Source organism: Fringilla coelebs (genome assembly GCF_963513975.1).
Source record: "Fringilla coelebs genome assembly, chromosome: Z".
Lineage (NCBI taxonomy): Eukaryota > Metazoa > Chordata > Aves > Passeriformes > Fringillidae > Fringilla > Fringilla coelebs.
Genome location: NC_140031.1, coordinates 34,417,354 through 34,430,630, shown reverse-complemented (window position 1 = coordinate 34,430,630; position 13,277 = coordinate 34,417,354). Strand labels below are relative to the sequence as shown.

Sequence of the window (13,277 nt, the reverse complement as noted above, 5' to 3'; positions counted from 1 at the left end):
GCTGACTTCCATGAGTACACTGTTTCAGTTCAGGGTCTCCTTCTGTTCAGGTAACTGGGAAACATCGCTGTTGATGTGCTTCACACTTTTCTGAACATCATTTTAAAATCTGCTGTGATTTGAAACTGGTGCAAAACTATGGACTTATTTCTAGAATATTAAGTTTTGCCTCACCATTTCTGTTCTTTAGCCTTTTACAGTAAAATTCTTCAAGGTGGCATAAAGAAAAATTTCTTTTGATCATACAGTATGAAAGATTGTTTTCTAATGCTCTTCTAAAAATAAAGTGCCTTCCAACCTGTAACCGTTATATTGTATATTAGGACAATGTTCTTCACTGGGAGGGTGGTTCGGCACTGCCTGGAACAGTTCCCCAGGGCAGTGGTCACAGCACCAGCCTGACAGACTTCAAGAGGAAGTCTGTCAGGGGACAATACTCTCAGGTACATGGTGTGACTCTTGGGGATGGCCCTTTGCAGGTCCAGGAGCTGGACTCACTGATGCTTGTGGCTCCCTTCCAACTCTGGAAGTCCATGATTCTGTAACACCCTCTTAGAAAAGGTAGAATTTTCTCGTTGAAGCAGTAGGATGAGGAAACGTGTGCTGCGGAGATAGAATAATTTGGGTTGGAGAAGACCTCCAAGATCATCAAGTCCAGCCATAAACTGAACAGTGCCAAATCCACCACGGAACTGTGTCCGTACCACACCTGCTCGTCTTTTAAATTCCTACAAAGGTGGTGACTCAGCCACTTCACTTGGGCAGTTCTAATGCCTGACAGCTATTTCTATGAACAGATTTTTCCTAATACTCAGTATAATCCTCCCCTGGTGCAACTTGAGCCCATTTCCTCTTGTCCTATCACTTGTTACCTGGGAGAAGAGACTGACCCCCACCTCACTACCAACCTCCTTTGCAGAGAGCCCCTGAGCCTCCTTGTCTCCAGGCTAAACACCCCCAGCTGCTTCTCACAGGACTTGTGCTCCAGACCCTTCACCAGCCCCACTGCCCTTCTCTGGACCTCCACCACCTCAAGGTTTATTTGAAGTGGCGTGCCCAGAACTGAGCACAGCACTCGGGGTGTGGCCTCAGCAGTGCCAAGGACTGGGGGACAATCCCTGCCCTGCTCCTGCTGGCCACACTATTGCTGGCACAAGCCAGGATGGCATTGGCCCTTTTGGCTGCCTGGGCACAGCTGGCTCACGTTCAGCTACTGTTGACCAGCACCCCCTTTTCTGCTGGGCAGTTTTCCAGCCCCTCTGTCCGCAGCCTGTGGCACTGCTGTTGGGTTGTTGTGACCCAACATGAGGGGCATTCACAAGGGCAGGTCCTTCGTCATGTTAAACCTCATACCACCGGCCTTGGTCCATCGATCCAGCCTGTCCCGAGCCCTCTGCTGAGCCTTTCTACCCTCGAGAAGATCAACACACGCCCACCTTGGTGTCACCCACAAACTGGGTGGGTGACACCAAATCTCCTGACTGAGGGGGCACTTGATCCCTTTCCAGGTCATTGATAAAGACAATACCAATATAATATAAATATGTGATATAAAGAACGCATGACGTACATCTATTTAAATGCGGTGTAACAGAGCTGAGGGGTCACTCTCCTAAGAGAAGCCGTTCGAGTTCGGTCCGTACCGCGGGTTATTGCGGTACCCGGGGCTGCTCCCGGGGCGGGGATGCCGGTCCGGCTCCGGCAGCGGGCGGCGGGAGGCGCTGGCGGTACCTGCGGGCTCCCACCGGAGCCGCCCGGGTCCAGCCGCAGCCCCCGCGGCGCGACATCGGGACGGGCAGGCGGGACCTGGTGCGGCGGGGTCGCAGCTCCCTCGCCCGCTTCCCGGCCCCCACCCACTCCGGGATCATCCACCTCAACCAGGATGAAGAGGCAGAACTTTATTGGATTCATGGGGAAACACTCTGACAAGTGATGAAAGGGCTGGGCTGGGCTGCTGAATGCCTTTTTTGCCTCAGTTTTGAACAGTAAGAGCAGTTGCCCTCGGCCCTCTGAGCTGGAAGACAGGATCTTTACAAATGACATAGTTAGTGAGGATTGAGTGCTGCTCAGCAGGTTTGCAGATGACATGAAACTGAGTGATGCATATGAACAAAAGCAAAAGGATGGGATGCCATCCAGAGGAAACTGGACAAACCTGAGAAGTTGGCCCACAAGAACCCCACGTAGTTCAACAAGTCCAAGTGCAAGGTGCTGCACATGCAATCCCCGATGGAGCACAGAGTAGGAAGTGAATTCATTGAGAGTATCCCAGCAGAGGAGGACTTGTGAGTTCTTGAGGCTGAAAACTTGAATATGAGGTAACAGTGTCTGCTTGCAGCCCAGAGAGCCAAACGTGTCCTGGGCTGCATCCAGAGCAGGGTGGGCAGCAGGGCCAGGGAGGGGATTCTGCCCCTCTGCTCTGCTCTGCTGAGACCCCACCTGCAGGGCTGCATCAGCTCTGGGGTCACAGCACAGGAAGGACATGGAACTGATGGAGAGAGTCCAGGGGAGGCCATGAAGATGATTAGAGGGATGGAGCAATGCTCCTATGAAGAAAGGCTGAGGCAGCTGTGGTTGGTCAGCCTGGAAAAGACTTTGAGATGACATTACAGCACTCTCCTATACCTAAAGGGAGTCTACAGAGAAGCTGGAGAGGGACTTTTGACAAGGATATGTGGTGTTAGGCAGTAGGACAAGGGGCAATGGCTTTAGATTGAAGGAGTGTAATTTTAGATTAGATACTAGGAAGAAAGTCTTTACTGTGAGCATGGTGAAGCACTGGAACAGGCTGCTCAGAGAAGCTGTGGATGGCACATCCCTAGCAGCGTTCAAGGCTAGGCCGGATGGAACTCTGAGCAACCTAGTCAAGTGGAAGGTATCCTTGCCCACCGCAAGGAGGGTTGGAACTAGATGATCACAGGAAAATAGAATCAGGTACATTGGAAAAAACCTCTGAGATCATTGAGTTCAACCTTTGACCCAACACCATCTTGTCATCTGGACCATGGCATCAAGGTTGCCATCCAGTTATCTCTTGAAACCACCAGGGATGGTGATTTTACCACCTGCCTGAGCAGTCCATTCCAATGCTTAACTACCCTTTCCATGAAGAAATTCTTCCTAAGGTCCAACCTGAACCTGAGGCTGTGTCCTCTTGCCCTGTCCCTAGAAGAGGCTGACCCCCCACCTGGCTGCACCCTTCTTTCAGGCAGTGCAGAAAGCAATAAGGTCACCCCCAAGCCTCCTTTTCTCCAGGATGAACACGCCCAGCTCCCTCAGGCTTCCAACCCAAGCCACTCCAAAGAGAGAAGACTGGCACACATAGCTGTATGAAAGCCTAATGGAAAAAATATTTTCTTTTAACATGGGCAGGGTCAAGCTAGATGGGGAGGATGCTGTCTTGTGCCAAGCCAAACCTACTCCAACTCCTTTGTTACGCACGGAGTTTTTAAAATCAGTGTGTTTTGTGTTTTCTGAATGGAGAAAAAACCTGATATCTAGAACAGATTAAATGGTTCAACACAGGGTATTTTTAACTTATCAAAAGATGACCATTTTGTAGGAATGTTCTGTCTCAATGCTCCATTGGCCATCCTTTACACAGGTTGAATTTAGACTTTCCATTTGCCTTGGTGCCTGAGATAAAAGAACCCATGGATAGCAAATATTAATTTAATTTCTCTATTGTGTTATAAAATATAATATAAAGTTTCATTAGAGAAGTAATTTACAGCCCTTTCAAGATGTTAGAAAGACAAAATTGTGCATATGTTTAGCTTTAGTCTTCCTGTAATGAATACATACATAGCTAGACGATCTTTTGGGAGCAAACCTTTTTTGTGAATTGAAGACTAGATAACCTTTCCAAAGTTAGGTCTACTTGGAGACACAGCTGTGTTTTGTAAACCCTTTCCCTCATTTAATTCTAGCTTAGAGTGGTTGGTCTGTGCTTCACCCGCAGGCAGACAAATAAACAGCAATCTGTACTGCAGCTTCGTATCACGGTTACTCCTTCCAGTCATTACTTTTAATGAATTGTTTCTTCCTGAATGAAGCAGGGAAGGTAGATGATTAGAGTAGATTGTGTCCTGAATCATGCAATGTCACTATGCTTTGCTCAGTGCATTAATCAAGAAACTGTCTGACTGTGGAGGAACAATTTCTTGTTAGTAGACAAAGTAGTTAGTAGACAAAGTTAGTAGACACACAGACAAACAAAACCAAACAGAAACCAACCCCTGGTGGACTAAGTGTAACTGTTCTGTGAGAAAGTGTAGATAACATGGTAAGACAGACAAGAGAATAAAACACCTGGACCTACCACATCTTCTTAAGAAATAAGGAAGAGACCATCTTCCATTTCTTCCTCTGTGACACTGAGTTTGGTGTCCTCAGATCTTCACTAAGAAGGAAACCTGGACAAAACTATTTTGCAAGAGGAAAAAAGAACTTGTGTGTCTGGGAGATATAATAAATATGATGAAGTTTATCTGTTTAGATCATTAGAAGGATTAAACCCATATAAAGATTATAGTTTTGGAAAAATATTTGTGTATAATTTATGGAAATTGTTGTAACATTAGGAAATAATTTTCCTGAAGTACACATGTTTTATACTGCTTTCTGATGCACTTCTATTTTCCAAAGTAATAAATATTCCCAGTAAGTGAAAGCATTTCATGTCATGTTACACTTCTTGCATCCCACTCTGGTTGATGTTACTCTTTGTTGTCATAGGTGATAGGGGATGCATTTTTCCTTACACTGGCAGTACATCCAGTCCAAGTTTGCTTAAGCAACTTTTCAAAGCCTCCCAAATACCTACATGCTGAACATAAAGGGAGCTCTGAAACAGTATCATCAATCTGCTTGGAGTGACTAGCAGGCTGGGAATGAAGCCAACCACATAGCAGTGGGTGCAACAACAGAACAGAAATACTGTAGGAAGGAGGCCTAGAGCCATGAGAGATGTCACAAAGGAATGACTGTGGGCAGGACTGTGGCTTGCTGCTGGGGTGACAGGTCATCAGGAGGATTGTAGCTGACCCTTACTGCTGCACTTGGCCAGGGGAAAAAGGTGTCCCTGTTGTGTTGTGTTCCACCCTTGCACAAGACCCATGGTTCTGTAATCTCTCTCTGTACCCTTCATTAACATCTAAACTGGCTGTGCCCTCTCCACATTCATGCTGGCAGTAACCCTAATTTGGCTGCAGTCTCACATTCACTTCTCCCACATGTATAAACTGGTATTTGAAATCCTTCATGGCAGAGGATGAGAACATGAGTGCCTTGCAGACAAGTCAGTGGCCTCAATCCTCTCTCCTCCCCAGAGCAGGGACACCTCTTGGCAAGATTTGATCCCCAACTGTGTCAGAGTACACCTGGGAACACTTGCACATAGCACTGTACGCTTTTTTCATGTCTAGTAAATCTATTTCTGGAAATCTAGCAAGAAGTTGTAACTTAAATAACTGAACTGTTGGTGAATCTGGGTTTGAAAGTTCTTATTCAAGTCAACCAGACTGTGTTGAGTCATTGAGCTGCCCTGTTTGTGACTCTGTGATCGCAAATGAGACCAGACCAGATTTACAGCGTAACCACACCGTTGGTCATTGGTGTCTCTGGGATCTCATTTAATGTGACCGGACTCAGAGTGACAAGTTGGTACTAATCAGCTGCACCTGGTCCCTCTGTTCTCTGGGGACCACCTGGGAACCAAGGGGATTTACTTTCTGCTAGTCTTCTATAAGTTTTATACAAAAAATACACAGCCAGGTCTCAGACTAAAAAACCAGTTTATCTGACCTCTTCATCCAGACCACATGACTTACAGACTATTGCCTTTCTAATCACATATACATTTACAGGAGACAGGGGGGACAACAAAATGGCAGTTTAAGATTAGCTTTCACCAAAATACAATCAAAACCAGGGGCCAGATATCCCAAAGTACTGTGATAGTCATAACTGCCTCTATTACATGTCATGGGAAAGCAAATGGCTGAATTGTACTTTTTGTCCTCCCCATTCATTCTCCTCCCCTTTATTGTCAGAATTCAGACCTGTACTCAATTGGCATTGATATTAATTATTGCTCTGTTACTCATATAAGGGAAAAACAATATTTCATTCAAGTACCTAACTTCTTCCCATGCTAGTGTGTTTGTATTTGTTTGTATTTGCAAGTTATTTATCATGTCTAAGTGAGATCAAGGCTTCGTTTAATTAGCAGCGTTGATGTATCAAAGCCCACATATTAATACACATTTTTACACATTTTTACACACACACACACACACACACACACACACACATATTCTAATGATATGTATCCATAAGAAATAAAAGCGAGGAGAAATAAAACATTTTTCCTGAAAGAGCATAGGTAGAAAAAGCTTAATGGAAGCTTAGAAGTATAAATCATACTACAGGAGACAAGATGGCAGTAGTATTCAGCAGGTCCCTGACCAATCATTGAAAATATTACTTTATTTCAGCATATTCTTCCACTCCTAGATTATTAACAAAACAAGTGTTTTCTTATTTTGGATTCTCATTATACATCCTATAGAATTTTAGTTGCAAAGACAATAAATCACCTAACACATATATAAGTATTCTAATATCCATCTGAAAAAAAGAACAAAGTAGCAAAACAAAACAAAACAAATACTATGAAGTCATAAAGCAGAAAATGAAAGTGTTGCAAAAGCATGCACAGGGGGGAAAACCTTAAAAACCAGCAAATGATGAAAGAAAACTTCTCCTACAGAATAATTAAATGTCAAGATTTTGAAGAAATGGGAGTCTACAAATAACTTCAAAGCAACCAGCATAGCACTCAGAATTTATACACAGGAAAGAAGGAACATTAGAGCTTGTCCTTATCATGAATGCTTTTGGCTTGATAGAAATTGGCCTCATCCTGTCCAGCACCACCCTCATCTCCAGCCTTCAGTGCAACCACCTCCCTCTGCAGCAAAGAAAAGTGATCGAGAACAGTCTGCGACTCTTGGATAAAATGGGAAAAGAGTTTCCCCAGCAATGCCTAAGAGAGAAAACCTCCTTCAGATTTCCTACCCAGGTTCTGCAGCCCAGGCAGAAGGAGACTGTTGGAGTTGCCATTGACGAGATCTTCCAACATATCTTCTATATCTTTAGCAAAAACCTGACTCTAGCTGCTTGGGATCAAACAGTGCTGGATCAGTTCCAAAATGCACTTTATCTGCAAACAGAGCAATTGGAGGCTTGTGTAATCAAAAAGCACACTCAACAGTGTCGGAGTAAAGAAGTCAGCCGGCTGAAATTGAAAAAGTACTTCCAAAAAATAGACTGTTTTCTTAAAGATAAACAACACAACCTGTGCTCTTGGGAGATCAGCCGCGCAGAAATGAGGAGATGTCTCCAACTGATTGATAAGGTGACAAGGAAGCTTAAAAACTAAGGTACAAATATTTTAACCTCACATTATTTATAATATTAATAATCAAATATTATAAATAATATTTATTATTTGTTCTGCGATCTCTCTTGTGGCAGTGCCCTAGTTAATTTTTATTGTATTTAAATTATGCTTCTGAAATTTAATTTTGCAAATGTAATGCATTATTCAATGTAATGCAATTTGTTTCATTGGTAAGTAAACTGTCTACTCTGGCTATAAATTAACCCATGAGAATTTTCAGTGAGTTACTCGCTAGGAAGATATTGCAGCCTTTGACAGACAGAGACATCTTAAGGTGTTTTCTGCTGAGAAAACCTGCAGCTACCTTCCATCTCTATTTCACCTACAGACAGAGAATCACATATTTGTGGAAGAACTACACATCCCACATCTTACAGGAATTGCTAGATTTGTACTAATGCAGACTGCATCAAAGATAAAGTAGTACACTGCTTATTTAAGTGATCCTGACTTAGGTTGAGAATATGCATTTTTCTTTGAGAGTTTGTAACCTTTTTTTCCGAGCAGGTAACTTTTTTTACATTTGAGTAATTCTAGCATTTGCTTTGTTCAAAGATATAAAGTAATTCTAGAAAGATCTGTCCACACTGTACATTTTTTGCAGTAGTTATGGCTTTTGAAGTAACTTCCCAACTGGACAGTGTTACTTTTAATTGAAATATATTGCCTCTAACTGTTCGGGGGCAGGGGTTTTATTCCTTCCTGAAGTGTTTCCAATTCACTTCGATTTTTTTCATAAGATTATTTGAAGTAACTTTTCTATGTAAAAGTACCCTAAAGCCACATCTGTCTGTGGCACATTCTATTTGCTCCTGGGCATCTTCATCCTGGCTACCTCCAACATCACCGCCCAGTGCTGTGCTTTGCTGCTGCGTGAAGTGAGCCTCTTTCCCTTGGCTCACAAATGGAACCATATAGATGTAGAGCCCTCCAATTAATTTCCCCTCCAAACCACACAGCCTTCAGTAATAATTACAATATAATCAAATTCCTTAAAACAGCTTGCAATAAAGCTGGGCCTGGATTTTACCCTTGGGAAACTCTCCCTGGAAAACTCCATTTCAAACAGTGTGCTTTTCCTAATCACTCGCTGTGAGGGGAACAGAGGCATATCAAGTCTCTTTTACCCAAAGAATAGAGTTTAAAATTTGGTAAAAGCCCAAGAACTTTTTTAAAAACCCAAACAAACATCTATCTGTGGTCACCCTGTTGTACATTTGGCACAGGTTTCTAGATCTGGCATAAGGAAGCAGAGGAGAGAGCATGTCTGTGGATCCCAAAAGAGGGTGGTGTTAGTCCTGGAGGGCTGAAATTGCCAGAGGTTGGTTTAAGCATCAGGTAAAGAACAACTTTAAAGTTTTTTTCTGATCTCCAACCATTCCAAAAAGTATTGGAAGGGAAGATAACAAAGAGTGTATCTAAGGAATGAACTGCAGTGATGGTGCATGGGGTCTCAGGTGTCATATCTGTGACACAGGTCTCTTTTGCAGGGTGTCCATACTCTCCTCTCTTCCACTCATGGACGAAAGGTAAAGAAGAGATGGCAGACCTGGATCTCATGGATAAAGCTGAAATACCAGAAATAAAAACAGCTAGCAACTTCGCCGTGATCCAGAACAATAAAAAAGACCAAAAAACCCGAATAAATTATCAGAGTAATTTTTCCACCTGGTGACACCCTGCCACAAATATTACAACACAATTTGTATTTCTTTACTTCATAACTAACAGCACTTGAAATGGACCCACCCTGGGACTGTTTCAAATCTCATTTCTATTGCTTGTTTATTGTTTGTACTTCTGCAAACCTGTACAATAAAATTACATTCAGCTTACTGACCCTTCTGGTTCTGATGTCCTTGGGTGGCTATTGCAGAAAACAGTTAATTGAAATGGAAATTTCAATTAACTGTTATTTACTTTTGGAAATAGCATGAAATATTTTTCAGCTGCTCTCTTGTCAGGGGTTCCAGTTTTTCTTGCCTAACTTGTCTGCAATGGGAATATGTCCATTTATGGCCCACTAATTGTTCAGAAACTTTTACATCATTAAGTTTTCTTTTTAATTCATAGCTGTCCTTAAAAATCTCCTCATGAAATAAAAATCTGCTTTGAGGCATTTCAATCAACACAGTACTTTGCAGTGAGGGCAAAAATCAGAATGGACACTAGAGGGCAAAGTGAAATTAGAGACAAATGTAAGAATTTTAGGTGAATGTACAAATGTACATGTATTTTGGCAAGACAGTGTTTCAGGTCTTTATGACCATACCTATCAATAAAGTGCTATTGGTCCACTGAAGGGAACTGAAAGAGAAATTAACCACTCTTGAAAAAAACAAGATCTCGGAGGTGATGGACAGGAGGTCATAAAGAAACACTTGATTTCAATTACTTTTTGGCCAGCTGTGAGGCAACAGAAATTATTTGTATTGAGACACTATCTAGAAGACATTTAAATATGGGGACCCTGGAATAGTCATAGTCACAGAACAAATAAAAACAAAAAGAAAATTGCAAGCCAATATGCCTTTGTTTTATTCTTACTTTCAAGAAAGGTAAGGATTCTTAAGTGTAAGGTAAGAAAGATGGAGATTCAGAATATCATTTCTCTTAATCTTGTCCTTGTAACATTTTGGAGTAATACATATTTCATTGCCATTGTGCTACCAGGGGAGCTGTGCAGTATGCCCCCAGCTAGCTGAAACCCTCTGCTATTTCTTCCAGTTAGCATTTTTCTAGAAGTTAGGTGAGGCAAATACATTACATTATTTTCAAATGGAAATTAATAAAACAGCAAACGTGAAGGCTCAAATCCCCATGGAAAATTTAGCATCGATGAAACAAAATCCTTCCCAGAAGGGACTGATCGTAAGCCAAGAAGCTTCATAAATTTTTCCACAAGGCTCACACACCAGTGCTGTGCAGCACAGGTCCCACTCTCAGCGGGGCTGTTCTCAGGGCTAGTCTCACAGCACCTTGTTTATCTGTTTTGTGCTGGACTTAGCTGTGTTGCACTTTTTGAGACACAAAAAAGGGCAAGTTTTCATCTATGCAGAGTTAGTTTTCCAGCATAGATTTATGGGGCTGGGGTCAAAAGCCTTGTCTTCCACATGAAATTTAAGAATAGCTACAGCAGAACTGAAGAATGCTTATTCCAGACTTTATTTTGGAAAAAATGATTCACAAAGCTCAGTCAGCTATCAACTACAGCTGTTCAGAGCACTTTGTCCTTGGGTTTGGCTTGTTCCATCAGCTCTGACTTAATTTTTAAGTTGCAGAAATTAAAAAAAGCAAACCCAAACCAGAAGAAAATCCCAAAGCCGGACAAAAGCTTGTGGAAATAACCCTCCAAAGAGTGACCCAGGATTAGGCCTTGATACTTGTCCTTCAGATCAGCCCTGGGGAAGTTACAGGGGTGGCTGTGGTGGAGCAGGCAGACCCACTCCAAGGCTGGGGCTGTGTGTGGGCAGGAAAAGGGAACAGGAAGACTGCTGCTCATGGGAAGACAGTGCCCACAGACTGCTGCATCCTGCTGGTCCTCACCCCTTCCAGTCCAGTCTGCCCCTTGTTAGGGCCAGCCCTAATCTGTTTTCCCCCTCCCAGTTGTGGAGGAACACTGTGTTCTTCCAGGGAGCAATCAGAGAAAAGACCAAGAAATGAGGGTGACAAAGATACTGAGTAAATTCTGACAGAAAGTGTCAGTTCTCAGTGTTGACTGACAGAATGAACTTAGTTTGCTTCAGAAATTTAATGCAAAGCAAAACAATATGAACAAATCAAGTAAGATTGCAACTGATAATTTCTAACAAGGTGATTGCTTTTTAATATTCAAGAATCTTCTAATCCTCATATAGGCAGGTATGAATTATTTGTACCAAAACTTCCCACACTTCTGACATCATGATATACTCAGGAAAAGTGCAAAGGCTTTTTCAATGCTGAGAGTTCCCAGAGGAGCAATCATCTGTCAAGGAATGTGAAGACAATCTTTCTTCTCAACCTTCGCCCTGCCTGGTATCACAACCCAGCCTGCAAACTAGAGGGAAAATGCAGAGCTGCTGTGGGGCCACTCCTCTGCTGCCTCAGACTGCCAGCCCCACCATGCTCCCAAACACCATTCAGGCTCTTCATCAGTTGTGTACTGAATTAATTATTTTTCTCTCTGTATGATTGCAAAATTGAAGATCCCATCTCATGTGAACTGGTAGCTCTCTGGTTTTATTTCAGTGGAGGTGAGAAAGAAGCAATGGCAAGTGATGAGCAGATGAGCACAGGGAAATTCACGTCCTGCCTCAGCTGTCTACACAAGAGGCTGCAAGGTTAGGGCATTTTTTAGAACCAACTCTGCTGAGCCCAAGTGCTCACAGTAAGAATCCTAAAAACACATTGCCTTCATCAAGGGGGAATTCAGTGTTCTAAGCAAATAATATCATCTGCTTTTGAACACATAAAAGTAAACACAATTAACACTCCCTTCTAAAAAAATAACTGCTAAAGCATGGAAGTGCATTTGCAAAGTCAAAATTCACACTGAGGAGATCAGCTACTGAGATTTCAAATAGCATTATCTGGCCCCTGCACACCAGTTAACAACTGTTACATCTACTCACTATAACTTTTACTGTCTAAGCTATTTCTTAAGTTTCTTATCTTGGTAGACCAGAACCTGCACAACTTCCTCTGGATTTAACTGGAGTACTCTGTGTTACAATTCCCAGAAAGGAAATATCTTGACAGACATATTTATATAAAACAGAAAGCTTTTCTTCGACAAAGTAATAAAGCCTATTTGACTTCAACTATTTTTCAAAATGTTGCTCTCTCTTTAATCAATTAACATACTTTCTTTTAAAGTCTCTTTGGATTGAGTTGTACTCGGTTCCGGTCTCCACTTTTTGGTGAAAGCTTGCATTGGCCACGACCGATTTTTTTCTTGAGATTATAATATTTTAATATTTTAATAGTTAAAAATAAGCCTGCTATAGAACTCCCCCAGTACAGTTCTTCTCATCTAATAACAAAGGAAGGGACACATAATGTTAACAGGAACATTGAAAATTAATTTTAAGACAGATGTTTTCTTTTCTTAAAAACACATTTGCATATTGGTTTTATAGCAAGGATTTTGGAGACAAAGCTGTGCATAAAAGGAACAGATGTTTTAGCCTGGTGATGTTTCCTGTTTGAAGAGAATGAAATTCTTTCCACATCACATGAAGCATTTCAGGATTGCCATTAACTTTCAACATAAAGTACCTCCTTGCAAAGATTCCTGACACAAGCACCATGCCAGATAGAATGTGTTTTCCCTACCTCATGATGCAGGGAAACCAAATGCAGTTAAAAGCTGTTTAGATTTTTAAAAACCTGTGAGACTTGGTCTTAACATCGTAAGTGGAACACTCAAAAAGCTGGTTTTAAGAGATGGCAACAGCAATACAAATAGTTTTTGGATACTGGGTAAGTTGTTTCTAGACAGAAGTTAGTCTGCAAGAGAATGGTTGGAGTGGAGAAGAAAGTTCATTTTCCACAAATAAAAAGGTAGGGTTTTTTTCCATGACTTACCCTCTTGTTCCCACATCCAGTTAATACAGTGTTTCAACAGTGTCATTTGGTATTTCCTTTCCTCTTAATGTCTTTGCAACATACAAAATTGTTAAATGTTTTAAGCATAAAAGCCTTTGTCAAAATCTGTGTCCCTAGAAGTGTCCTCATATCTATCTAGTCTAATAAAAGTTCTTACCCGTTACTTTCTTGTGTTCATCACAACACAAAAACAGCACTGCAAATCACAGCTAAAGAGACCTCA

The 13,277-nt window shown here is 42.0% G+C and overlaps 1 protein-coding gene across 1 annotated transcript; it reads left to right on the top strand.

Moving 5' to 3' along the window:
- Window positions 1–6,889: 6,889 nt before the first annotated feature.
- On the top strand, window positions 6,890–7,444 carry LOC311165557 (interferon kappa-like; the record flags this gene model as incomplete). The annotated part of the gene is made up of 1 exon (XM_084225633.1): window positions 6,890–7,444. The coding sequence occupies one exon, from the start codon at window positions 6,890–6,892 to the stop codon at window positions 7,442–7,444; it is 555 nt and encodes a 184-aa protein (XP_084081759.1).
- Window positions 7,445–13,277: the final 5,833 nt, after the last annotated feature.